The sequence below is a fragment of the Physella acuta genome, unplaced genomic scaffold (assembly GCF_028476545.2).
Source record: "Physella acuta isolate Inbredline_101_S28 unplaced genomic scaffold, ASM2847654v3 ptg000094l, whole genome shotgun sequence".
NCBI classification, from domain to species: domain Eukaryota; kingdom Metazoa; phylum Mollusca; class Gastropoda; family Physidae; genus Physella; species Physella acuta.
Genome location: NW_026731614.1, coordinates 577,392 through 603,551, shown reverse-complemented (window position 1 = coordinate 603,551; position 26,160 = coordinate 577,392). Strand labels below are relative to the sequence as shown.

The following is a 26,160-nucleotide window of genomic DNA, read 5'->3' as shown; positions in this document are numbered from 1 at the left end:
AGTAGGGAAAAACATTTGATGGAGAGGTTCTCAAGCTGTCGTCTTTCCCATCCATATTTTGATTTGTTTCTAACGTGTCTGCTTTTCAAAAACCTAAATGTTCTTGTATGGAACGGCGTGGCCTAGTCCATTAACCCGAGAGTCTCGAGCTCGAGTCCGGGTTCAAGTCAGTAGAATGTCCCTGATACACATTTCCCCAGGCACCGGGAGGGGTCGCTACGACTCTGATAAGATGTATTGACAATACGTATAGTTTAGCTATTCATTATAACGATTTCGGTGTTAAAAAACTACGGGATTTGTTTCGAATTGTTAAAAAATTAACAGAACTATTATACTGGCATGGATAATTTATATGTATGTATAAACTAAATAAAGTAAAATAATTGTCCTTTAATAAGTAATAATGCACTACAATTTATTTTATTTATAAATATCCCATATATATATATATATATATATATATATATATATATATATATATATATATATATATATATATATATATATATATATATAGGCTATATATATATATATATATATATATATATATATATATATCCGCTCCCCCTAAACAGAAAACCTACCTACATACCTTGACCTTACCCAGGCTACTTTATGTCGCCGAAAACTGTTTCTCCCGAGGTCGGTGTATCCCAGGTTGAGAACCTGTCATTTAAGAAAAATACGGTCAACTTTTGCGACATGTTTATGGACTGGCTTACAACTGTTGTGTTACACTAAAAAGGAAACTGTAAACATTATCTTATTTTCCTTAACTGGCGTTATAGCTTTTAAAAAATAAACAGTGCCGGGGTTCCTTGTAAGATTTTTAAAATGTTGATTTCAATGTAAAGAGTTTTAAAAGATAAATGTTTTTTATAACAATAGTAGAAAAATGACTATAGTGCCTTTTGATAACTACTAAAGAGCTACACTAGTCCAATCAAATGATAAACAACTAAATGTGATTATTTATCTACTGCCTACATTTAATGACAGAAAGCAAAACATTGTCTTTCACATCCTAACTAGTCCGTAACAAAATGTTAACAGAAATTAGTCAACAAGCTTGGATTGACCTTGAGAAGTCGGAAACAAAACAGATGTTTTCATTTTTTTTCTGGTGTAAAATTTCTTGTCAGCATTAGATAAGTCTTAGGTTCACGTTTGGCTCAAATCTGCTCATTAACGGGCCAACACTTCAGCTGGCTGTATCGTCACAGTCCACGAAACTAAGAACTGCCAAAGTCCACCAAGCTAAGATCTGCGGTATCGTTACAGTCCACCATCTGCGGTATCGTTACAGTCCACCATCTGCGGTATCGTTACAGTCCACCAAGCTAGATCTGCAGTGTCGTTACAGTCCACCTAAGATCTGTTTAATCTATCCAACGATGTCTTTGTCCACCCTTTCAAAGATTCGACATTTTGCAAGTCCTTGTAAGTAAATTATCAACATAAACGTATAGGTCTTTGTTTGACTTTTTTATATAAACTAAGCACTGCATCAACATAGAAATGCTTTTATCGTTTGTTTGACCTTTTATACAGCATAAAACATCAACTTTAAAAAAAAAAATTATTTTATTTTTATGCAAGATATTTTTGTTGCCTACAGAACATACGTAAAAACAAGAATTGCTTGGATTAATCCTACATTCAACAACAGAATATCTTATTAGCTTCTAGATTTTGACAAATGGGTTAATTATGGTTTTAGAGGATTTGTTCACATTGTTTTCATTTGTTAAATGTCGCAAATCTGTAAGTTTCATATTCATTATTTGACCTAAACAATGAATGGATTAATTTTTGGTTCGTTTTCGATTTGTCTCAAAATTTCCCATTCAGTGGATACGATCGTTGATGCAAGCTACACCAAAGTCAGATATTTTTTATTTAAAAATATTATAATTTAATGTTAAAAACACTATTTGTGCCAAAGCACTTTTAACATATGGTTCAGACTTCTTATCACTTGAAGCTTTAGGTCAAGTTGATCTTATTGACACGAAGAAAGATAAGATTACAATTTAAATGAATATTCACGGATTCAATGCTAAATAATTCCGTCGTAACCTATTTTTACAATATTTGAATCAACATAATTTCACAACTTTACGAAGCCTGATCAGATTTTGTTAAAAGCCTGCTTTACGCCTTGATTTAACCAGCTAGATCTAACGTGCTAACGTGTATTAATGGTCTATTCCAGTGGCTTTAACCTCCTCCCACAAATGGAGCCGCAGGAATTTCGCCGTGGAGGCGTGTGAAGAGCCGCCCGGCCCCTCGGTGAAGACCCCCATACCTGGGCCCCAGTCTCAGCAACTGAAGCGTGAACTGGACACCCTACAGGTGAGATCTGTCTGCGGACATTGGGCAGTGTGTGGACACTGGTCAATGTGTGGTTGGTCAATGTGTGGACAATTGTCAGTGTGTGGACACTGGTCAATCAGTGTTTCTTCTAGGTATATCTTCGGGGAGGGCCCCCCCCCCCACACTTCGAAGAGAGTCAGCCCCCCCCATCCCACGAACATAATAGATTTATAACAATGTCCGCCCGCGGGAAATGTTAATCCACCCTCCCCCCCCCCCCCCCCGAAAATTTAATGTGACCCCTCCCCCCGGAGAAAAAAGTCTGGAAGAAACACTGTAGTCAATGTGAGAAATAGTCATGAGAAATAATTTTACTAACATTTATGTTTTTAATCCCAAATTTCAATATTAATGTATTAGTAACCATGTAAGTTGTGTTGCCCTATGTTTAAAAATACATTAGGGTTTCAAAAACCATGTTAGATTCAAGATTTAATAAACCAAATATTGAGACACATCAAATAAATTTTCTCCCACTAACGGCTTGTGTACACCAACAGAACACAGAGGCCATCCAGTTTTTTGTTGACTACCAGAAAAGTTCCGGGAACTACATCGTGGATGTGGATGGGAATGTTATGCTGGATCTGTATACACAAATAGCCAGCATTCCTATAGGTGGGTCAATACAAACATACCTACAGGTGGGTCTTTACAATCATTCCTATAGGTAGGTCTTTATTGTATAAACATTCCTATAGGTGGGTCTATTATACAAACATTCCTATAGGTAGGTCTTTATTGTATAAACATTCCTATAGGTGGGTCTATTATACAAACATTTCTATAGGTGGGTCTTTATTGTATAAACATTCCTATAGGTGTGTCTATTGTACAAACATTCCTATAGGTGGGTGTATTGTACAAACATTCCTATAGGTGGGTCTTTACTGTAAAATCATTCCTATAGGTGGGTGTATTGTACAAACATTCCTATAGGTGAGTCTTTACTGTAAAATCATTCCTATAGGTGGGTGTATTGTACAAACATTCCTATAGGTGGGTGTATTGTACAAACATTCCTATAGGTGGGTCTTTACTGTAAAATCATTCCTATAGGTGGGTGTATTGTACAAACATTCCTATAGGTAGGACTTGTTTACACTTATAGCATCTCAGAATGAGGGTCTATAAACACGAATTAGTAATATACTATGATCCATTAAGTAGCTTTAAGAAAAAAAATCACCACAATGTAAAGTGAAATAAATGCATGAGTTCGTCCTGTGAACTAGAACTTTAATTGTGAGAAAAAAAATATACTGACGCGCTATATAATAAAATCCCTCGGCCTTGAATCGCTATGTCAGTTTTACTTCCATTGAAACTTGTATCGTTGAACTGTTTTACGTTATTGGTTGCACTAGTGGTGACTAGAACTCACACAATGATTTGACCTTATGATTGCACCAGTGGTAACTAGAACACACACAATAACTTTATCTTTCTGCAGGCTACAACCATCCTAGGCTGGTCAACGTGCTGAAGAATCCAGACAATATGGTAAACAAATTGACACGTCTTTTGTAACAAATTTTAAACTAAAAGCACCGATTTCTCTAAATAACTGACTTTATATATATATATATATATATATATATATATATATATATATATATATATATATATATATATATATATATATATATATATATATATATATATATATATATATATATATATATGTAACGAGTCCCCGAGTCTATCCTGCCGACAACGCCAAATGTAACGAGTCTCTGGCTACCCTGCCGACAACGCCAAATGTGACCTTCCCGAGTCTAACCACTCATTCCACACAACATTGACCACAGCATAGATACTCGAAGATGCAGGTTCATTATTGATCCTTTTATTACATGAATCAAAGAATGCTTCACAATAATATAATGAATCAAGAGAGATGTTTCACAATAATAGTCTGAATCAACGGACCCCCAACAGTCCTCACTAGGCTTCATCTAACTGAATACACATGTCTAACGTCCTTCTTAACACAATATAACCAACTTGATCTGCCACACAGACTGACTGATCGAGAGCGGGCGAGAGAGTCTCCGTCTCTGTCTCCGTCTCCTCTCCGTGTCTCTGTGTATCCGAACCCAGCCGTCGCCTTCCCATATATATCCCCTTCATAATCGTACTCATATTCGGTCCTATCATAATCGTAATCGTAATCGTTGCATTACGCCGCTTCTGTTGTACAGTCCGATTTAATAAGCCATCTGCATCCTGTCACATCAAAGTTGACAGACCGTCTTTCGTATCGCTTCCCGAGATACTACGCCTTGGCTTTCTGATCGTTATCAGCCACCACCTGTGTTATTGCATCAGTCGTGTCAAAGTTGACAGCGCTGTACCGCGTTCTTATGTCTCTGGTGTAACTTCCCCTAGTTACATCCACCCCTGCCTTTTTTTGTGTGTTATCAACCACAAACAACGCCCGGCAGGTGCAGTCCTTCAAAGTCCATCGCACCACCGTAAAAAAATCCATTGTTCCACTCACTGTCAATGTCGTCACATTCGTATAAGACTGACCGTTATCCCTATTTCACATATCAAATGTGTCTACATCATCTTCCTCAGACACAAAACAGTTCTAGAATTCACATCCACCTTTTTTCGTCTGGTGCCTTCACCAGTTCACTTTTATGACTTTTTGAACAGTCTGTTCTCATACCAGCGCGACCATGAAAGAATTGATGGTTGCTGACAAAAAATTTCGTATTCTTTCTGTTTCTCAAACTTCTCCGCGGACCACTTATCTGATGGTCTACTGTCTCTCTGCTTTTGGAGGGACCGGGATCCTCCTTGTTGCCGGTATCCTCCCTTTGTGTGTCGCTGTTGCGCTGTTGATGGTGACATGGTTCCGGGATGGGTATGTGAATTTCCGTTATAGTTTCCGGTTCCCTAATTGTCTTGGGTTTCCTTGTGTGTAACTGCTCTTCTTGACTATGACAATATTTCTTTAATTGAGCAATATTCGCCCACCGATCCGGTTTGGCGTGATCGATGGGTCTTATCTTAAAGGGGCCACCTGCTACTTTAGGCATCTCCACGACTTGCCATATCTCCTGTCCCCAGAGATCGTGGATTTTGTTTCTGCCTAACGGGTGGCTACGCAGTAATACCCTGTCGTTCAGTTTGAGTGGCGGGTCCTTTGTCTGTACCGGCGGTTCCCTTCGCCGTGCTTCATGTTCTAGTCTTTCCTGTACTACCCTGTACATTTCTCTAATTCGTCTCATATGTTCATTCACATATTCCAGTGCAGTGTATGAGCCAGTCATACTCTCCTTTTTTCCTAGGAACAAGTCAAGGGGGAGTCGAGCCTCCCGTCCGAACAGCAACATGTGTGGCGAAAAGCCGGTTGTGGCATGGGGGGTGCAGTTGTATAGATATACCAACTCTGGGAGAAAATCAGGCCAACGTTTTTTCTGTTCAGGTTCTAGAGTACGCAGCAAATCATGCATGCTGCGGTTGAACCGCTCGCACTGTCCGTTTCCTTTCGGATTAAATGTGGTTGTTCTAGATTTGTTGATCCCGTAGTGGCTGCACAGTTGGTTAATTACTTCTGACTCGAAGGCCCTTCCTTGGTCAGAGTGTAATTGTCTTGGTATGCCATATTTGATGAACCAATGTTCTATTAAGACCTTTGCCACTGTTTTGGCAGTCTGATCTCGTGTGGGCACCGCCACAGTCCATTTGGTGAATACATCAGTCATTACCAACACATGTTCCGTCCCATCCGATGATTGCTCCAACGACGTAAAGTCCATAGCCACAATCTCTAGTGGTTTTGTCGCTAATAGGTGTCCCGATGGCTGTCTCATTTTGACAACTGGCATTTTCGCATGCTGACACCTCACACAAACCTCACAATGGCGTTTGACCTCCATTTCCATATTGGGCCAGTAACACCTTCGTCGTAATATTTTGTGCGTCCTGTCCTGACCCTGGTGTCCTGCCCTGTCATGTGCCAACCTTAGCACTTCTTCTCGTAATTGTCCAGGCACCACCACCTGGTGTATTGTCCCATCAATTTGGTCATGAATTCTCCGCATGAGAACACCATCCTTTATACTGAGACGGTCCCACTGACTCAGTATTTTCTTTGTTTCTCGACCAAATTGTTCTCTTTCCCTTCTTCCTGGGAATTTTTGTTCCTGGACGTGTTTCAACAGCGGCTGTAAGCCACTATCCGTTCTCTGGGCATCTCTTATCTCTTTGTGATTAAGGCAACTAAAATCACCAATGTCCATATGTCCGGGCTCTGTGGAAATGTGCTCCACCCCGGTCTGTCCGTTCTGCCTCACTTGCACCCCGTGAGGGATATCTGTTGACGCTCTGACCTCACATATTCCTGTCAGCGTTTCTTCCTCATCGCCCGGTCTCTCGTAAGGATTCCTTGATAAGGCGTCCGCATTGCCATTGGACCGCCCCGGGCGATATTTTATCTCTAGGTCAAAGAGTGCCAATTCTGCTGCCCATCGCTGTTCGATGGATCCCAACTTTGCTGTCTTTAGGTGACTCAAGGGGTTATTGTCTGTGTATACTACACATTTAGCACCTAATAGATAGTCCCTGAATTTTTCCGTCACAGCCCATTTTAATGTCAAAAGTTCTAGTTTCATGGCGCTGTAATTTGTCATGTTCTTCTCTGATTCCTTCAGAGCTCGACTGGCATAAGCAATAACCCTGAAACCTTGCTTTTGTTGTTGTGATAGCACAGCTCCCAGACCTTTAGAGCTGGCGTCAATTTCTAGCCGAAATGGTTTGTCAAAGTCCGCGTATCCTAATATCGGCGCCTCTGTCAAAGCCTTTTTCAATAGCTTAAACGAGTTCAGGCATTCATCAGTCCATAATTCACCTATCAGTTGTGTTTTACCTTTCTTTTTCTCCTTACTGTGTTTCTTTGTCATTTTGTTTACCAAGTCATGCAATGGTGCGGCAATTTTTGCAAAACCAGGCACAAATTTTCTATAATAGGAAGCAAAGCCCAAGAATGATCTGACCTCTACCGTAGTTGTTGGCTGTTTCCATTCTTTGACAGCTGCAATTTTATCTGGGTCAGTGGCGATGCCATCCGACGAAATCACGTAACCCAAAAAATGTACCGATTTCAGACCGAAGCAGCATTTGTCTGGGTTCAGCTTTACTCCTATCTCCCTAAGACGGAGAAACACTTGTTCTAATCTTTCTAGATGGTCCTCCCAAGTTTTTGAATAAACTAGTATATCATCCAAGTACACCAACATTATTTGAAATAGAAAGTCACTCATAGCACTCTGCATTACTCGCTGGAATGTAGCAGGTGCATTAGTTAGACCAAACGGCATACGGGTCCACTCGTACAGTCCCAGTGGAGAAATAAATGCAGTTTTATGTTGATCGTTGGGGTGCATGGCCACTTGGTGGTAGCCACTAGCCAAATCCAAGGTAGAAAAAAATCTTGCTCCCCCCAACGCATCAAGACATTCATCAATACGAGGCAAGGGGAATGCATCCCTTCTTGTGATATTGTTCAATTTCCGGTAATCACAACACAGTCTTATCTCCCCTGACTTCTTTTTTACCACTACTATCGGTGCCGCATACGGGCTCGTGCTGGTTGTAATAATTCCCTTTTTTAGTAGATCGTTCAGGTGTGCCTTCACCGCAGAGTAGTGACTCGGTGGTAATCTTCGATAAGGTTGCGCCACCGGCTTGTCTTGTAGTAAGGGTATCTGGTGTTTTATTACTTCCGTGTAACCCAAATCACCCTCGTACGAGGCAAATATATCCCTGTACTTATTCAACAATTCATTTAGTTTTGGGTCCTCAGTTTCCGGGAATGTATATGATCGGCCATCCTCTTTCTTCACCTCGGCCGTCACATTGACCGACCTAATTGTTACTTCATTACTGCTGGTATTGCTCAGTTCGATGCACTGTGCCGACCTTTGTACCTCGACGTTCTGTGGTACTCCTACCAGAGTATTTGGCGGTATAAAAATTTCCTCATCCAAAACATTTGCCACTAGTCCTTGAACTAGTCCATTTTCCGCTGATGTGTATGTCCGCAGTAACACGACGCCTGCCCTCAGTGCGGCGCCACATGGTTCTATCATCACATCACCATTCACGCTCCTATCACCAATTTGTAATGTGATTGCCTTGACCGTGTTTGCCGGGACTGATATCCTTCCTCTGGTCTTGGCAAACCTGGCCAACTTGGATCCCCGACCTGGTGTGGTCGATCCGACCATATTTGTAAGAAATTCTGGCAACTGGCCAAGAATATTCATGCCCAACAGGCAAGGTATATTTGACACATTTGTCTCTAGGTTGTGTTTCGTAACGAACACCCCAACCTGCTTCAACCTATGTCCCGCCACCACGACATCCGCCAGAAAATAACCACAGTAAGGAATGGTTAGTCCATTAGCTGCCGTCAGGCGCATGCATGTGTCAGACCTCAACCTATGGTCTTTTCCTTTCATCCATTTGGTGTAAAAATTTTCCGTGATTGTCGTCACCTGGGAGCCTGTATCCACAATTGCCTTCACCGCGATGTCCCCAATCGTAATCACCATTTCGGGACAGACTCCCATCAATTTGCTTCTTGGGCCATAGCCTCGCCCCTCTGTAGCCTGGCCCTGCCTTACAGAGGACGACCGTTTCCCTGGCAGTACCGTGCCATATGTCCGGGTTGTGAACAGGACAAGCAAACTGGTCGACCGTCAGCCGTCCACCGGAGCGATGGACCGGCGGGTCGCGGCCGTCCAACCTGTCTCTGTTTTGTCCCGTTCTTTTCCTGATTCTCAGCTGTTGACCTGCTTTCTAACCTCTCCAATCTTTGGTTAACCTTATCCAGGTGGGCCAACAGTCGAGCCATCATGGTTTCCACCGTGCCGGTCCCCGTGGGTGGGGATTGTTTCTGTTCCGGCACCGAGACTTTGTCCACCGAACAGTTCAATTGGTCCTCATCCTCGGACCTGCGGATCGCTGAGTTCCTGACCTGAAGGAAGGTCAACTGCGGGTCTTTATGGACCTCCTCTTTCAACTCTCTCCTTAAGATCGGGGTTGCTAGCCCCTCGATGAACTGGTCCCTCAGTAGGCGTACATCAATGTCAGGTGTTTTGCCCTTTACCGAATCAAAGGCCCTGTTTATTCGGTGTGAATACTCCATCACACTCTCCGCCATTCTCTGCTTTAAGCCTACGAACCCCGATAGCAGTTGCGATCCCGACCGTCTCTCCCCAAAGGTCTCCATAATTAGATCCAGCACCTTATCTGGATCTGATTGGACGGTTTTATCGTGGCATTTGACCTCTGCCCTAACCGTCTCTCCTATACTGCCCATCAGCAGTCTTAATCTTTCCTCTGGTGACATGTTTCTCGAGGCCCAGGCCGCTTTGACCTCCTCACTGAACCTGTTGGTTAAAGTTGGATCACAGTCCCCGTAAAATTTGTTAATGTGGGACTCTCTGGGCAGGACCACAATATGGGTCTGCTTCTCGTCCAGAGTAGACATTTTATTCCTTTAGTAAAAAAAAAGAGTTCTTTCTTACCGTGTGTGTATGAAAAAATTTTCCTCGTTCCTCAATTTTCACTGTTCCTGAATGTCCGAATTCACACACACACTAAACACAGTTATGAACTAGGTTGACTATGGGTGCCTAACGCGGCAAGTCTCGTTGAATTCATCCTGGTCGCAGCGCCAAATGTAACGAGTCCCCGAGTCTATCCTGCCGACAACGCCAAATGTAACGAGTCTCTGGCTACCCTGCCGACAACGCCAAATGTGACCTTCCCGAGTCTAACCACTCATTCCACACAACATTGACCACAGCATAGATACTCGAAGATGCAGGTTCATTATTGATCCTTTTATTACATGAATCAAAGAATGCTTCACAATAATATAATGAATCAAGAGAGATGTTTCACAATAATAGTCTGAATCAACGGACCCCCAACAGTCCTCACTAGGCTTCATCTAACTGAATACACATGTCTAACGTCCTTCTTAACACAATATAACCAACTTGATCTGCCACACAGACTGACTGATCGAGAGCGGGCGAGAGAGTCTCCGTCTCTGTCTCCGTCTCCTCTCCGTGTCTCTGTGTATCCGAACCCAGCCGTCGCCTTCCCATATATATCCCCTTCATAATCGTACTCATATTCGGTCCTATCATAATCGTAATCGTAATCGTTGCATTACGCCGCTTCTGTTGTACAGTCCGATTTAATAAGCCATCTGCATCCTGTCACATCAAAGTTGACAGACCGTCTTTCGTATCGCTTCCCGAGATACTACGCCTTGGCTTTCTGATCGTTATCAGCCACCACCTGTGTTATTGCATCAGTCGTGTCAAAGTTGACAGCGCTGTACCGCGTTCTTATGTCTCTGGTGTAACTTCCCCTAGTTACATATATATATATATATATATATATATATATATATATATATATATATATATATATATATATATATATATATATTCTGCAATCTCGCTTAAATAGATTAAATAAGATTATAACACATTTTTAGAAACCAGTAAGCCTATTGTGCAAGTTTTATATGTATTCTTCTACAGAGCACATTTGTCAATCGACCAGCACTTGGGATATTTCCACCTTCAGAGTTTGTGAAAACTTTATCGGAGTCCCTGCTGTCGGTAAGTTGGTGGCAGAGATCATTTTATGCTGCGTGATAATTGTCCCAAACTTTAAGGTCCAAATTCTCTAACTTCGGTTTAATTTTTTTTTTTAAATATACGGCGTAACAACTCTGAATTTATGCAGAAATTTCTAGATCTATTAATGTAGTATGCAGTAGCGTAGCGAGGGGGGTGGGGGGGGGGGGGACATATGTCCCCGGGCGCCGACCTTAGGGGGCGCCAAAATGGGTTGGAAAAATAAATCGAAAGTTTGAGGGGGGGATGTAAATCGAAATCTCGAGGGGGGGGGGGTGAAAATCGAAAGTTTGAGGGGGGTTGCAAATCGAAAAGTTTGTCCCCGGGCGCCGAGAAGGGTCGCTACGCCTCTGGTAGTATGATTGTATCTGGTTGCAACTTGTGTCTTATTTGTTCAAGGTCGCACCCCCGGACATGCACCAGATCCAGACAATGGGCTGTGGCGCGTGCTCCGTGGAACATGCTCTCAAGGCGGCCTTCATGACCTTCAGGGTGAGTAACTTCAACCAGCGGTTGTGTTCGTGTGTCAGTCAACCCGTGAGTGTCTCTACATCATATAACCTTGACCCTGGCTAAAGGGAACCACGTGATTGCACCATGAGTTGATTTAGTTCTGTGTGTTTGACAGAGGAAAGAAAGGGGAGGTAGCCCCCCGTCTAAAGAAGAAATGGACACTTGCTTGTTGAATAAAGCCCCGGGGAACCCTCACATTTCAGTTCTTTCCTTCAAAAATGGTTTTCATGGCCGGACGATGGGTAAGTGTGCAGCTGTCGTTTGTAGGTAAGTGTTGCTGTCGTCTGTAGAGAAGTGCTGCTGTCGTTTGTAGGTAAGTGTTGCCGTCGTTTGTAGGTAAGTGTTGCCGTCGTTTGTAGGTAAGTGTTGCCGTCGTTTGTAGGTAAGTGTTGCTGTCGTCTGTAGAGAAGTGCTGCTGTCGTTTGTAGGTAAGTGTTGCCGTCGTTTGTAGGTAAGTGTTGCTGTCGTCTGTAGAGAAGTGCTGCTGTCGTTTGTAGGTAAGTGTTGCCGTCGTTTGTAGGTAAGTGTTGCCGTCGTTTGTAGGTAAGTGTTGCCGTCGTTTGTAGGTAAGTGTTGCCGTCGTTTGTAGGTAAGTGTTGCTGTCGCTGTAGGTAAGTGTTGCTGTCGTCTGTAGAGAAGGGCTGCTGTCGACTTTAGGTAAGTGTTGATGTGGTCGTTAGGTAAGTGGCGTCCACAGGTGCGATGGTAAACTGGTGGTTACAGCGTGATCGTACGGCGTGACACTATGACGTGAAACTTGACGTGGCAAAATGATGGAATGAGATTCAGGTAAAATTATGACAAGATGTTTTATTTATGTGTTTTTTGCAGCAAAATCTACTGCCTATTTTCATCGGCTTGAGAAAATGTAAGGCAACGTATCTTAAGCCAACCGGACAAATATCACAAATAGTCCAAATCTATTTTCCACAGCGAACCCACACTACAAAGACATTCCTTAAGATCACCCCCTCTACCAAATAGGGTTTTAAAAAATGGTTAAACTCAATCTGTGCACAGTGCATATTTCAAACTCAAACATCGGATCAAATTCTATGAGTGTATTTAAATGAAGTCCAATTAGCTGACAACAGCTCCGCCCCCCCCCCCCCCCAAGAAAGTCTACAGCCCCCTCTTCAAACAAAATTGAATTTATATAGAAAATATATACTTTAACAAGTGTACGCCTCCTCCCCCCCCCCCCCCCCTCGGAAAATGTAGTATTGGTAGAAATGTATTTGTGGAATACCCAGCGCATCCTTCTTCCTCCTCTTCCCCCCACACACAACCACAAACACAACCACACACCCACACACCAACACCACCACCACCATTGTCAGCGGGAACTTTAAAGCATGTTCTTGTTTCAGCCGCTGCTGCCCTGACCCACACCAAGTGGACCCACAGACTGGACTTCCCCAGCCCTGACTGGCCCATAGCCTCGTTCCCACAGCTCAGGTACCCGCTGGACAGCTTTGTGCGGGAGAACAGGGCGGAGGAGGCAAGGTGTCTAGCTGAGGTAGGTCACTAAAGGTCCAGGTGTTTGGCTGAGGTAGGTCACTAAAGGTCCAGGTGTTTGGCTGAGGTAGGTCACTAAAGGTCCAGGTGTTTGGTAGGACACTAAAGGTCCAGGTGTCTGGCTGAGGTAAGTCACTAAAGGTCCAGGTGTTTGGTAGGACACTAAAGGTCCAGGTGTCTGGCTGAGGTAAGTCACTAAAGGTCCAGGTGTTTGGTAGGACACTAAAGGTCCAGGTGTCTGGCTGAGGTAGGTCACTAAAGGTCCAGGTGTTTGAGGTAGGTCACTAAAGGTCCAGGTGTTTGGCTGAGGTAGGTCACTAAAGGTCCAGGTGTTTGGTAGGACACTAAAGGTCCAGGTGTCTGGCTGAGGTAGGTCACTAAAGGTCCAGGTGTTTGGCTGAGGTAGGTCACTAAAGGTCCATGTGTCTGGCTGAGGTAGGTCACTAAAGGTCCAGGTGTTTGGCTGAGGTAAGTCACTAAAGGTCCATGTGTTCGACTGAGGTAGGCCACTAAAGGTCCAGGTGTTCGACTGTGGTAGGTCACTAAAGGTCCAGGTGTTTGAGATAGGTCACTAAAGGTCCAGGTGTTTGAGGTAGGTCACTAAAGGTCCAGGTGTTTGGCTGAGGTAGGTCACTAAAGGTCCATGTGTCTGGCTGAGGTAGGTCACTAAAGGTCCAGGTGTTTGGCTGAGGTAAGTCACTAAAGGTCCATGTGTTCGACTGAGGTAGGCCACTAAAGGTCCAGGTGTTCGACTGTGGTAGGTCACTAAAGGTCCAGGTGTTTGGCTGAGGTAGGTCACGAAAGGTCCAGGTTTTTGGCTGAGGTAAGTCACTAAAGGTCTATGTGTCTGGCTGAGGTAGGTCACTAAAGGTCCAGGTGTCTGGCTGAGGTAGGTCACTAAAGGTCTAGGTGTCTGGCTGAGGTAGGTCACTAAAGGTCCAGGTGTTTGAGGTATGTCACTAAAGGTCCAGGTGTTTGGTTTTGATAGATCACTAAAGGTTCAGGTGTTTGGCTGAGGTAGGTCACTAAAGGTCCAGGTGTTTGGCTGAGGTAGGTCACTAAAGGTCCAGGTGTCTGGCTGAGGTAGGTCACTAAAGGTCTAGGTGTCTGGCTGAGGTAGGTCACTAAAGGTCCAGGTGTTTGGCTGAGGTAAGTCACTAAAGGTCCAGGTGTTTGGTTTTGATAGATCACTAAAGGTTCAGGTGTTTGGCTGAGGTAGGTCACTAAAGGTCCAGGTGTTTGGCTGAGGTAGGTCACTAAAGGTCCAGGTGTTTGGCTGAGGTAGGTCACTAAAGGTCCAGGTGCTTATTAAAGAAAATTAGTAAATATAAATAGTTACTCTTCAAATATGGCGGTCGACGATATTTTTAGCACCGGGCATAATGTAGTATAGATAAGGACTTAATACTCTTCAGATCCAATTTATGCTGGTAACTAATTTAAACTGACATATTGTGTCACTCATTCCAACATATTTTCGGTCATAGCCTTGCATTTCCCGTCCGAAATTGTAATCAGTAAAGTTCAGCCTTTGAACAAAATTAAAATGTTTAAGTTATTTAACTTAGACTTAAGCCAGCTCTGTTTTAAACTTTATCAAACAATTCGTTTAGGTGCTTTGTTTACCTTATTAGCTAGTCATCTCAGTTGGTAGGCCTACTAGTCTTGTTATGGGCTGGACCACTAAGATAAAAATAACCTATTGAGGCTAAAACAAAAAAAATAATGGAAAATTTTGATTACGTTTAAAACCTAGCTGACAAGGTCAAGGCGACTTTCATTTATCTTATCTGTAAAATAATTTTAAAATAAAGAATGAACGCATTTTTTTTCTAAAGATAGCTGGCATAATTAGTGACACATATGTCGCCAACTGAAATCGTTGAACATGTGGGATGATATACACGATTGCCTAATATGTAAACTTGATCCATATTGTGGAGGTTGATATACTTCATAATTAAATGTGATCCATATTGATTCATTAGTGGTGTTTAATCAGTCAATGGCAGCTTATTGTGTTTGCTTGTTTGTTTGATTGTTTTTTTTCAAGTGGGCTTTACCAAATGTGTTACTAGCTTGAAAGAGCTCACTATTTAAAGCCCTAATAATCTCTGGCGCACCCTATATATCTACACACAATCAATTGATCCTACGATTAATTTTTTTTAAATGTAGGAATGTGGGCTTCTGGCAGTTTGCCCTTCCTACTTCTCCTTCTCCCCCCCCCCCCCTCCCGACCCGCCAGAGATGCCTAAAAAACTCTGATCCTAGTTTACACAAAACACCCTTAGTGACGTCTAACCCATGTTCGATGTGACGTATAACCCATGTTCCCTGTGATGTGTTCAACCAAAGTGACGTATGACCCATGTTCCCTGTGACGACTAACCCATGTTCGCTGTGACGCATAAACATGTTCCCTGCGATGTCTCCACCAACAGGTCGAGGACCTAATCAGCCAGTACCGCAAGAAAGACAACCCAGTGGCCTGCATCGCCGTGGAGCCCATACAATGTGAGGGTGGGGACAACTTCGCCAGCCCACAGTTCTTTCAAGGCCTTCAAGACATTTGTAGGAAGGTTAGCTAAACTGTATTCTTCTTGACATTTGTAGGAAGGTTAGCTAAATTGTATTCTTGACATTAACAGGAAGGTTGTTTCCCTTCAACAATACATTAATCTTTTTTGAATAGGAAGAAGTCGACACGGAAATATTGCAAAAATCGCAAGTTTCAGTAACTACCCATAACTTGTCTTCCAAAAAAATAATTAAAACATAACTTTATTATTATGTAAATCTGCTTAATTTGCTGACTTAGGTAGCTCTCTATTCTTTTGAAAATCCCTCTAGTTCCTAAAGTTTTCGGTAATTAGTTGATACACTAGTCTGCTGTGTTACCTTTCCTGCTAGAACCAGATCTCACTTTTGCTGGACGAGGTGCAGACGGGTGCTGGCACCACGGGCAAGTTCTGGGCCCACGAGTCCTTTAATCTCAGAGATCCACCAGACCTCGTCACCTTCTCCAAGAAGATGTTGAGTGGGGGATTTTACTACAGGGACCATCTCCGGCCTACAGAGGTAAGTGTAAGATAAGATAAGGTTACAGATGTAAGTGTAAGATTACGTCAGGTCTCAGAGGTAAGTGTAAGATTACATCAGCTTACAGAGGGAAGTGTAAGATTATATCAGGTTACAGAGGTAAGTGTAAGATTACATCAGCTTACAGGGGTAAGTGTAAGATTACATCAGCTTACAGGGGTAAGTGTAAGATTACATCAGCTTATAGAGGTAAGTGTAATATTACGTTAGGTTACAGAGGTAAGTGTAAGATTACATCAGCTTACAGAGGTAAGTGTAAGATTATGTCAACTTACAAGGGTAAGTGTAAGATTACATCAGCTTACAGAGGAAAGTGTAAAATTACGTCAGGTTACAGAGGTAAGTGTAAGATTGCATCAGCTTACAGATGTAAGTGTAAGATTACATCAGCTTACAGGGGAAGTGTAAGATTACGTCAACGTACAGAGGTAAATGTAAGATTGCATCAGCTTACAGGGGGAAGTGTAACATTATAGCTAGCTTACACAGGTAAGTGTAAGCTTAATTCATCTTACCAGGGTGTTTACGATTATATCTAGCGTACAGCTATGTGGAGAGCGAGGGCCTGATACATAGGCAACATCTGGCTCTTCTCAACTTAGGGCCCAGGTCTGAACTTGGATTTTCCAATGGGCAATCATACAATGATCTAATTAGACTACAGAGCCATATACAGTGGTAAAAGTGATGCTACACCTAGCTAAGTGTAAGATTTCAACTAGCTTACAGTTAAAGATGTCATCTAGATACAGAGACAAGCTTAAGATGAAATAATACTAAGTGTAAGATGACGCTATTCTTACAGAGGTTTAGACAAAATCACCACACCAGATGTAAGATGTCAAAGTTAGCTCTAGTTTTATAACTAAAACCCACAAATATATAGATCTAGTTAATTCGAACGTATCTTCCCATTTGTAATAGTAACTTTCCTAATTTACATAAAAAGGGTCCGAGCTTCAAGGTAGACAAGCTTCGTGAAAGAGGGGGTTGAAGAGATTACTCAAAGGAAATTTGCTTTGGACGATTCAATACTATTCATGTCAATACTGAGAATATTGTATGACTGCCGATACTAACTATTCATGTCAATACTGAGAATATTGTATGACTGCCGATACTAACTATTCATGTCAATACTGAGAATATTGTATGACTGCCGATACTAACTATTCATGTCAATACTGAGAATATTGTATGACTGCCGGTACTAACTATTCATGTCAATACTGAGAATATTGTATGACTGCCGATACTAACTATTCATGTCAATACTGAGAATATTGTATGACTGCCGATACTAACTATTGCTACTGACGATACTACAGGGATTCCGAATCATGAACACCTGGATAGGCGACCCCTCCAAAGTTCTGTTACTGAAGGAAGTTCTCAACGTCATCAGGGAGGAGAAGCTCTTGAACAGGACAGTGGACACTGGCAACTACCTGCTTAAGTTTTTACTGGACACCCAGGTAACATGCAAACACAGGTGAAGTAGAGCTGACATGTTTTAATGACCTCAGGGTATGGATGAAGGGATAATGTGCACAGCCGCCTTTACTTTCCTTAACGTAAGGCAGGTACCCATTAGTGCTGGGTGGACTCAGAGGCGCCCTACGTACTCGAGATCCGAACTCAAGACTTTCAGGTTTGGAGTCGAACGCACAACTACTTTAGTAATCTATTAATGTTTTAAAAAATAAATAAATAATAAGCAATCTTTATAATGTTTCATAGACGTTTAATTAGCAAAAGTATTAATGATAAAATCGAATAAATGTTTGTATTTAACTAAATTATTTTTGCTGGGAAACCCCCTTAGCTACTTTAGTCTTAAATTACCTTTACTTGCTGGTGAAATACCTTAAGTTACTTTAGCCTTAAAACACCTTTATTTATGGGTGAATGACTTTGTTACTTTAGTCTTAAAACATCTATTTAGAGGTGAAACACATTGTTACTATAATCTTAAAACACCTGTATTTACAGGTGAAACACTTTAAGTTGCTGTAATCTTAAAACACCTGTATTTACAGGTGAAACACCTTAAATTACTTTAGTCTTAACACACCTGTATTTACAGGTGAAACACCCCAAGCTCCTGTCTAAAGCCAGAGGTCTGGGTGCTATAGCGGCCATTGACCTGCCCAGCGGTGAGGTGAGGGACAAAGTCCTCTACAAGCTGAGAGAAAAAGGTAACGCCGCCATAATGCTTGACCAATTAACTTTAATTACTTAAGACTTTAAAAAACTCATCAATACATTATCTGCCTGGATTAGTAAAGCGAAATGGAACTCCTGAACATCTAAACACCAGAGATAAAGGAGTTCTTTTCTTATTTTAATTTTGTTTCGAATTTGCTTTGAGTAGAACAGAGACACGCAAAAAATATATTTGATGTGAAAAGTCCGACAATTTCTAAGGGTGATATCAGCAGTGTGTTTCTTTCAGACTTTCTAGGGTACTTTAAACTTCCGGGGGGAGGGAACTAAGTTTTTGACACAGGGGGCGGTAGACGTTCTTCGGTAGATGTTCTCCCCCTGAAGAGAGGCCTGAAAGAAGCACTAGATATCTGTGTGCAAGGATGTGACATTAAAATTAGATGGGTTCAGTGTAGGCATGAGAGGTTGACCAAACCTGGAAGAAATGGGCGTCTCCATGTCTACCGTCCAATCTCATTCGATGAGACGATGACGAACTTCACATATATTTTGACATACATGAATCTGTCAACATCTTTATATTTTTTATTTTTACATGGATCTTTTACAAGTCTGTAATCTTTTGATACATATAAATACGTTGTGTCCATTCGCCTATTCTCCCCAATTCATCCTTTATTCTTTATGCCAATGTGTCTTTTGACAGGCAATTATCTTGTTATATACTATTCCAAACACCTTGCTGTTGTCTGTAATCCTTCAACTTCTTGTTCCTACAATCCAGTATCTGGTTTCGTTTATTTACTAGGTAAAAAGCTCGTGCATGTCTATTTCAGGAATCCATCTTGGCGCATGCGGAGCTGCAACTCTTAGATTGAGGCCAACCTTGACCCTGGAGAAGAAACATGTCGATATATTTGCAGACAAATTCGAAGCCGTTTTAAAAGAATTATAAACAAAATGTATAGCTTATATTTCATGTTATTTTATTTCTTTTTAAATTGTCTTTAAAATTTGAATTAGTTAAACCATTTGTAGGCCTACTGTCTATTGGTTAATAGAATATGTAGGTTTATGTGACTAAAATCAATGTCTGGGTTGCTTCCCTTATCCCCGAAAATCCTTGCCACGGGAACGTTCCTATTAGTGTGTAACTGTGTTTCATTTTTGCATTTAAATTGTACGTAAATAAAATGTACCAACATAAATTGTACCACAATAAATTGTACCAAAATAAATTGTAAAAATCTTTTTTGTTTTATTTAACAGGGAAAAAAATAACCTACGAAAGGTATTTATATAAATAAGGTTTACAGTTTAAAAAATGTTGTTGCTAATTTGTTGCTAATTTTACTAAAATATTTAATAGCTGTGGACGTCAGCAGACATAGCCGCATCATTATCCACACACTTAAAGATCTCTCACACACACAAAACGCCCAACAAACACACATACACACAACACCTCTCTCTCTCTCCCACACACACAAAACACCCCCACACACATTCACACAATACATCTCTCTCCACCACAAACACACACACACAAAGCTCCTCTGTCACACACACACCCCACTCACACACAAAATACCTCTCACACACACATTCACACACAACACCTCTCTCTCTCCCACACACACACAAAACACCTATCACACACATTCACACAATACATCTCTCTCCACCACAAACACACACACACAAAGCTCCTCTGTCACACACACACCCCACTCACACACAAAATACCTCTCACACACACATTCACACACAACACCTCTCTCTCTCCCACACACACACACACAAAACACCTGTCTCACACACACAAAAACCCTCACACACACACAAAACACCTATCACACACACACAAAACCCTCACACACACACACACAAAATACCTCTCACACATTTACACACAACTTCTCTCTCCCCACACACACACAAATCACCTGTCTAACACACACAAAACATGTTTCACACACACACACACACAAAATACCTCTCACACATTTACACACAACTTCTCTCTCCCCACACACACACAAATCACCTGTCTAACACACACAAAACATGTTTCACACACACACACACACAAAATACCTCTCACACATTTACACACAACTTCTCTCTCCCCACACACACACAAATCACCTGTCTAACACACACAAAACATGTTTCACACACACACACACACAAAATACCTCTCACACATTTACACACAACTCCTCTCTCCCACACACACACACACAAACACCTGTCTAACACACAACACCTCACTCTCTCACACACACCAACAACCAGTGTACATTTCACTACGTTGACACGGCTCTAGATCAACACTTGGATAAACTTGAACCAACATCAATATCACCTGACGTATCTGTTACCTAACACATTCTTTTTGTTTAATATCTCATGCATTATCGATATCTAACTTTAGAATTAGAGCAAAGATAAAGATTAGGTTATCGCTATATCTGTCTTAACCTGTTACGTTACCTCTTACCTTGAACCACACCCAACATAGTGTACAGTTATTCTAGTGTTGATGATGTAATTGTGTTATTTAAAAAGTCTTTGCTTGTCTTAACTTTCTTCCTGATTCCCAAATATAGACAGAGTGTTTGATTGTGTAAGCTATTCGTCATGCATGACTTATTACGTAAACATCGGGGTTTCCCTAAAGAAACTTTGTTTAGCTATCCTTGCCTGTTTACAATAGAATAGGGAATTCCCAGAGGTAATGAAGTGACGCATTAAAATATTTTTACAGAGCGTGTCAAACAGCAAATGTCAAGGTTATTTCTGATTGTTACATTTTCTATAATGTCACCTGTCTGTCAATGTGGTCTGACAAAACTTTTCAGCAGCATGGCAACATGTAAACATAAACATATAAACATAGGTTACCTATTGGATTTCCATTGTTTTAAAGAAGATATAATTAAATTGTCTTCATATAATATCAACCTTTTTTAATGTCAAAATTGTAAACTATTGCTTAAAAAAATTAACCTTGAAAGGAAAAATTAAATCTTTAACTAAAGAAATATTGGAATAGTGTCGTGTTATAGACACGACGCATTTCAACCCGCTATGGAAGGTTTATTTGTATACCTATTGAGTGGTGTTTCCTTTTTAGTCATGAATCGTTCGATCTTCCAACCGATAAAATTTTCCAACCAACTTAACCTTACGTCGGTACTGACGATTATATAAATACAGATTACTTAATAACGTATTGATAAGAAATCAGCCCTATTGATAGATTGGTGATATCAGATTTACAGTTACACAACTTTTTAAGTCGTGATTTTTTAAGTCGTGATTGCTGTTACTTTGTCCATTACCTGCCTATCTGGTAGATCAACATTACTTCCTCTGTTTCTTGTGGTGTGGATAGCATTATCGAACTAGGCTAAAACCAAAACTCAAAACAGTTTTTCGGATTGCTATAGTGAGTTTAGTTTTCAAATTTTAGAATTTTTTGTTAATTAATTGCAAGTTTTCAAAACTAATCAATCTTAGCGGGTAATTTATTTTGTAAATGAACAATTTCGTCAATTACTAGAACGTGTTTCGTCCCACGATTGTTACATGTTTCATTGTTACATCTTTCATAAATCATTTCAAATACTTTAAATGTTGAAATACAATAGTAAATCAATTCAAATACAGTAAATGTTGAAATACAATAGTAAATCATTTCTAATACATTAAATGTTGAAATATAATAGTAAATCATCTCTAATACATTAAATGTTGAAATATAATAGTAAATCATTTCTAATACATTAAATGTTGAAATATAATAGTAAATCATTTCTAATACATTAAATATTGAAATATAATAGTAAATCATTTCTAATACATTAAATGTTGAAATATAATAGTAAATCATTTCTAATACATTAAATGTTGAAATATAATAGTAAATCATTTCTAATACATTAAATGTTGAAATATAATAGTAAAGTATTTTAACAGAAAAAGATATAACTGTGTGTACAATTTAATTTTATTTCAGCGATGTTAAGTTGTCATGGGAGGCTGTCAGTCTGTCAGCTGTAAGTAAAACATGTGATTTCTTTCTGGGGTAAAAAGTAAAACATGTGATTACTTGCTGGGGTAAAAAGTAAAACATGTGATTTCTTTCTGGGGTAAAAAGTAAAACATGTGATTTCTTGCTGGGGTAAAAAGTAAAACATGTGATTACTTGCTGGGGTAAAAAGTAAAACATGTGATTTCTTTCTGGGGTAAAAAGTAAAACATGTGATTTCTTTCTGGGGTAAAAAGTAAAACATGTGATTTCTTTCTGGGGTAAAAAGTAAAACATGTGATTTCTTGCTGGGGTAAAAAGTAAAATATTTGATTTCTTTCTGGGGTAAAAAGTAAAACATGTGATTTCTTTCTGGGGTAAAAAGTAAAACATGTGATTTCTTTCTGGGGTAAAAAGTAAAACATGTGATTTCTTTCTGGGGTAAAAAGTAAAACATGTGATTTCTTTCTGGGGTAAAAATTTAAAACCTGTGATTTCTTTCTGGGGTAAAAAGTAAAACATGTGATTTCTTGCTGGCGTAAAAAGTAAAATCTGTGATTTCTTGCTGGGGTAAAAAGTAAAATATGTGATTTCTTTCTGGGGTAAAAAGTAAAATATTGAATTTCTTTCTGGGGTAAAAAGTAAAACATGTGATTTCTTTCTGGGATAAAAAGTAAAACATGTGATTTCTTTCTTCGGTAAAAAGTAAAATTTGTGATTGTCTACTGCGATATATATACGAACAGTTTTTATTTACTTAAAGGTCTAATTTACTTTAACACTAAGGTCTAAATTCGAACATGTATGTTCATGTTTTGTGTAATCAGATTTCGATTATCAGCTTCGGGTTTGATAACAAATAATCAAATTAATCAAAATTGATTATCCAACAGGTACAGCCTCAATATCAGTTATACCGTTACAGGTGGAATCTCGAGGAAACACACCAAGCTATGACAATGGTAAACATTCACTGTTTTTGTTAGTTATTATACATGGGCAATCTTGGGCCATCAGTTTTTGAACCCGATAAACCAAGAACAAAATCTTATGGTAATGGCGAGTATTTAATAAAAGAATCTTTTTTAGACTTTGCGATCCATTGAGCAGATGAAGTAGAGTTAATATTTGTCTTGACCTCGGTGAATGAAGGGAAGGTGTGGTCAGCACTGTGCCCAGCCGCCTTTACTTCCCTAACAAGACTTAGATACTCACTAGAGCTGGGTAAACTTGGGGAGTTTTTACTTACTTGAACCCGGATTTGAATTTTGGGTTAGCAGCCAAGGGCTTTAACGCCTAGGCTACGCCGTCCCATGTCTGTTTACTAGCTGTTACGTCTTTTGGTAAAGTGTTGTTTAACATTGGACTGTTGCGCATGCGTGGACGGGTAAAGATGGCTGCAATTTGTCTCCTTACATCCGAATTTCGCTTGAGACAGTTATTCTATCTGAGTCTCTTACTTTGTGACGTTCATTCTTCTACACCTTGGTCGCTCTACACTTAGCCTTGCTAGATTTAACGTTTACAACACTTCATTCTATACTATCGCAGATTTAAAGTTTACAACACTTCATTCTATACTATCGCTTTAGAAAAAGTTGACCCGCTTAACTTAACTAAATTCTTTCTTACAGAGAGATGGCCTTCGGGTATTCGCCATGGACAACTACGTCCGGAGGACGAAAGAAGGCTAAAGCGGAACTATTCTTTCATCTTATCAGAGATAGACGCGACACAGTTAACTGACGTCATGTTTGAAAAAGAAATATTCGCCAAGGAGGATATTGAAACCATAAAGTCAAGTGTCACAACGAAAGATCGAAACGAGGCTTTCATGCACAGGTTGTTTAGCAGCGGACCCGGGGAGTCGTTTCAAATCTTCATGGACATTCTCCAAGAACGTTACCCTCACGTTAGTGATAGAATCAAGTCAAGCTGAGCGCAGATAATCGCGTAACTGGGGGATGTGTAATGGGTGTCCAGACCCCCGGAAGGCTACTTAAATTAATATAAAAAGGATGTGAGATGAAGAAACAGCTTCGGGCGCAATTAAATATACGGCTACTCCAGTTAGATCATTAATGCTGAGAGTAAAACTTAAATTAAGGACTTTTTTTTTAAAACCATTGGGATATTTTTACGTTCTTTCTTATTTATTTTGGGTATTTGTTACCAGTGTTTCTTCCAGACTTTTTTCTCCGGGGCGGGGGGGGGGCACTTGAAATTTTCGCAGAGGGGGGGCGGTAGACTTTCTTCGGGGGGGGGGGGGGGGCGGACACTGTTAAAAGTATATATTTTCTATTTAAATTATATAAATTTTATTTCGTTCGTGGGGGGGGGGTAAAAAATTTTCTAGAAGAAACTCTGTTACCAAAACAAAATTTGAAAATATGTGTGTATTATTTAACACCCTTTTGCACCTAGTATTTAATAAATTTTTATTTATTGTTTACATTAAGTAAACCACATTGAACGCAGGTAAACAAAAAAGGTAATAGGTTTTATGTTTGAACAATGTTAAGATACTACAGGACATTGTTTATCGCCATTAGGCAGCCAATGTAAGATCCAACCCAAAAAAACCTTCATATAGACATATAATTGTATTCTCTGAAACTTTTAATTTAATATTATCGTATGCAATGTATTTTTATAATCATGAGCTTAATCGTATGTTTTTAAAATTAATAATATTTTATGATGTGTAAGCTAGAAAGTATAATTGAGCTACTGTTATTTTTCTTTGTAATTATATTTTAAGATGTGTCAACTAGAAAGGATAATTGTTATTTTTTTGTTCTTGTAATTATATTTTAAGATGTGTCAACTAGAAAGTATAATTGAGCTACTGTTATATTTTTCTTGTAATAAACATTCCTAATGTATACAAATTCTAACAATTAAGAGTGAGTCACACAAAATATCATAGCGACGACAAGAATGTCATAGAGTGCACAGGGCCCAAATAAAGCTAAGAACTTTTGACAAGGGAGATGATTAACTTGTTCACGTTTTTCAATAAATTCTGTATCAAGGAGCGTGAGATAATCATATTGTTGTCAAGTTTAACAAAACAGCTGAAATTTGGCGCTGTACTCACAGCTTGATCTCTAGACCTGTGTTATAAACAAGAAACGGGATGTGTTCTTTCTGGAACTGAAAGTTCCCTTTTCAGATCTAACGATATATAAGGCTGATAGAGTTCACACGTTTATTGACCTCACCATATAAAGGGATGGTGTGGTCAGCACTATGTCCTGCCCAGGTACCATATAAAGGGATGGTGTGGTCAGCACTATGTCCTGCCCAGGTACCATATAAAGGGATGGTGTGGTCAGCACTATGTCCTGCCCAGGTACCATATAAATGGATGGTGTGGTCAGCACTGTCTTGCCCAGGTACCATATAAAGGGATGGTGTGGTCAGCACTATGTCCTGCCCAGGTACCATATAAATGGATGGTGTGGTCAGCACTATGTCTTGCCCAGGTACCATATAAAGGGATGGTGTGGTCAGCACTATGTCCTGCCCAGGTACCATATAAAGGGATGGTGTGGTCAGCACTATGTCTTGCCCAGGTACCATATAAAGGGATGGTGTGGTCAGCACTATGTCCTGCCCAGGTACCATATAAATGGATGGTGTGGTCAGCACTATGTCTTGCCCAGGTACCATATAAAGGGATGGTGTGGTCAGCACTATGTCCTGCCCAGGTACCATATAAAAGGGATGGTGTGGTCAGCACTATGTCCTGCCCAGGTACCATAT

At 40.4% G+C, this 26,160-nt stretch overlaps 2 protein-coding genes across 2 annotated transcripts; both read left to right on the top strand.

Annotated features, from left to right (window-relative positions):
- The first annotated feature begins 1,180 nt into the window (after window positions 1-1,180).
- LOC131929121 (4-aminobutyrate aminotransferase, mitochondrial) lies at window positions 1,181-19,594 on the top strand. Its single transcript, XM_059285325.1, has 13 exons — window positions 1,181-1,443; window positions 2,219-2,358; window positions 2,880-2,997; window positions 3,833-3,882; window positions 10,959-11,039; window positions 11,457-11,549; window positions 11,686-11,812; window positions 12,941-13,089; window positions 15,533-15,670; window positions 16,002-16,169; window positions 17,519-17,665; window positions 18,277-18,388; window positions 19,193-19,594. The coding sequence occupies exons 1-13, from the start codon at window positions 1,398-1,400 to the stop codon at window positions 19,309-19,311; spliced, it is 1,488 nt and encodes a 495-aa protein (XP_059141308.1). The 5' UTR covers window positions 1,181-1,397; the 3' UTR covers window positions 19,312-19,594.
- A 2,046-nt stretch (window positions 19,595-21,640) lies between these two features.
- Window positions 21,641-24,539, top strand: LOC131929154 (uncharacterized). The gene is made up of 4 exons (XM_059285327.1): window positions 21,641-21,810; window positions 22,381-22,420; window positions 23,286-23,354; window positions 24,027-24,539. Exons 2-4 carry the CDS (start codon window positions 22,396-22,398, stop codon window positions 24,329-24,331), a joined length of 399 nt encoding a protein of 132 aa, XP_059141310.1. The 5' UTR covers window positions 21,641-21,810; window positions 22,381-22,395; the 3' UTR covers window positions 24,332-24,539.
- Window positions 24,540-26,160: the final 1,621 nt, after the last annotated feature.

What these genes read in the sequence shown, in the direction of transcription:
- LOC131929121 (XM_059285325.1), top strand. Translation starts at nt 1,398, where the DNA reads ATGTCTTTGTCCACCCTTTCAAAGATTCGACATTTTGCAAGTCCTT. An exon ending in TGAAGAATCCAGACAATATG is followed by an intron (nt 3,883 to 10,958) that starts GTAAACAAATTG and finishes ATTCTTCTACAG; the next exon opens with AGCACATTTGTCAATCGACC. An exon ending in AGGCAAGGTGTCTAGCTGAG is followed by an intron (nt 13,090 to 15,532) that starts GTAGGTCACTAA and finishes CTCCACCAACAG; the next exon opens with GTCGAGGACCTAATCAGCCA.
- LOC131929154 (XM_059285327.1), top strand. Translation starts at nt 22,396, where the DNA reads ATGGGAGGCTGTCAGTCTGTCAGCT. An exon ending in AGGCTGTCAGTCTGTCAGCT is followed by an intron (nt 22,421 to 23,285) that starts GTAAGTAAAACA and finishes ATTATCCAACAG; the next exon opens with GTACAGCCTCAATATCAGTT. An exon ending in CACACCAAGCTATGACAATG is followed by an intron (nt 23,355 to 24,026) that starts GTAAACATTCAC and finishes TCTTTCTTACAG; the next exon opens with AGAGATGGCCTTCGGGTATT.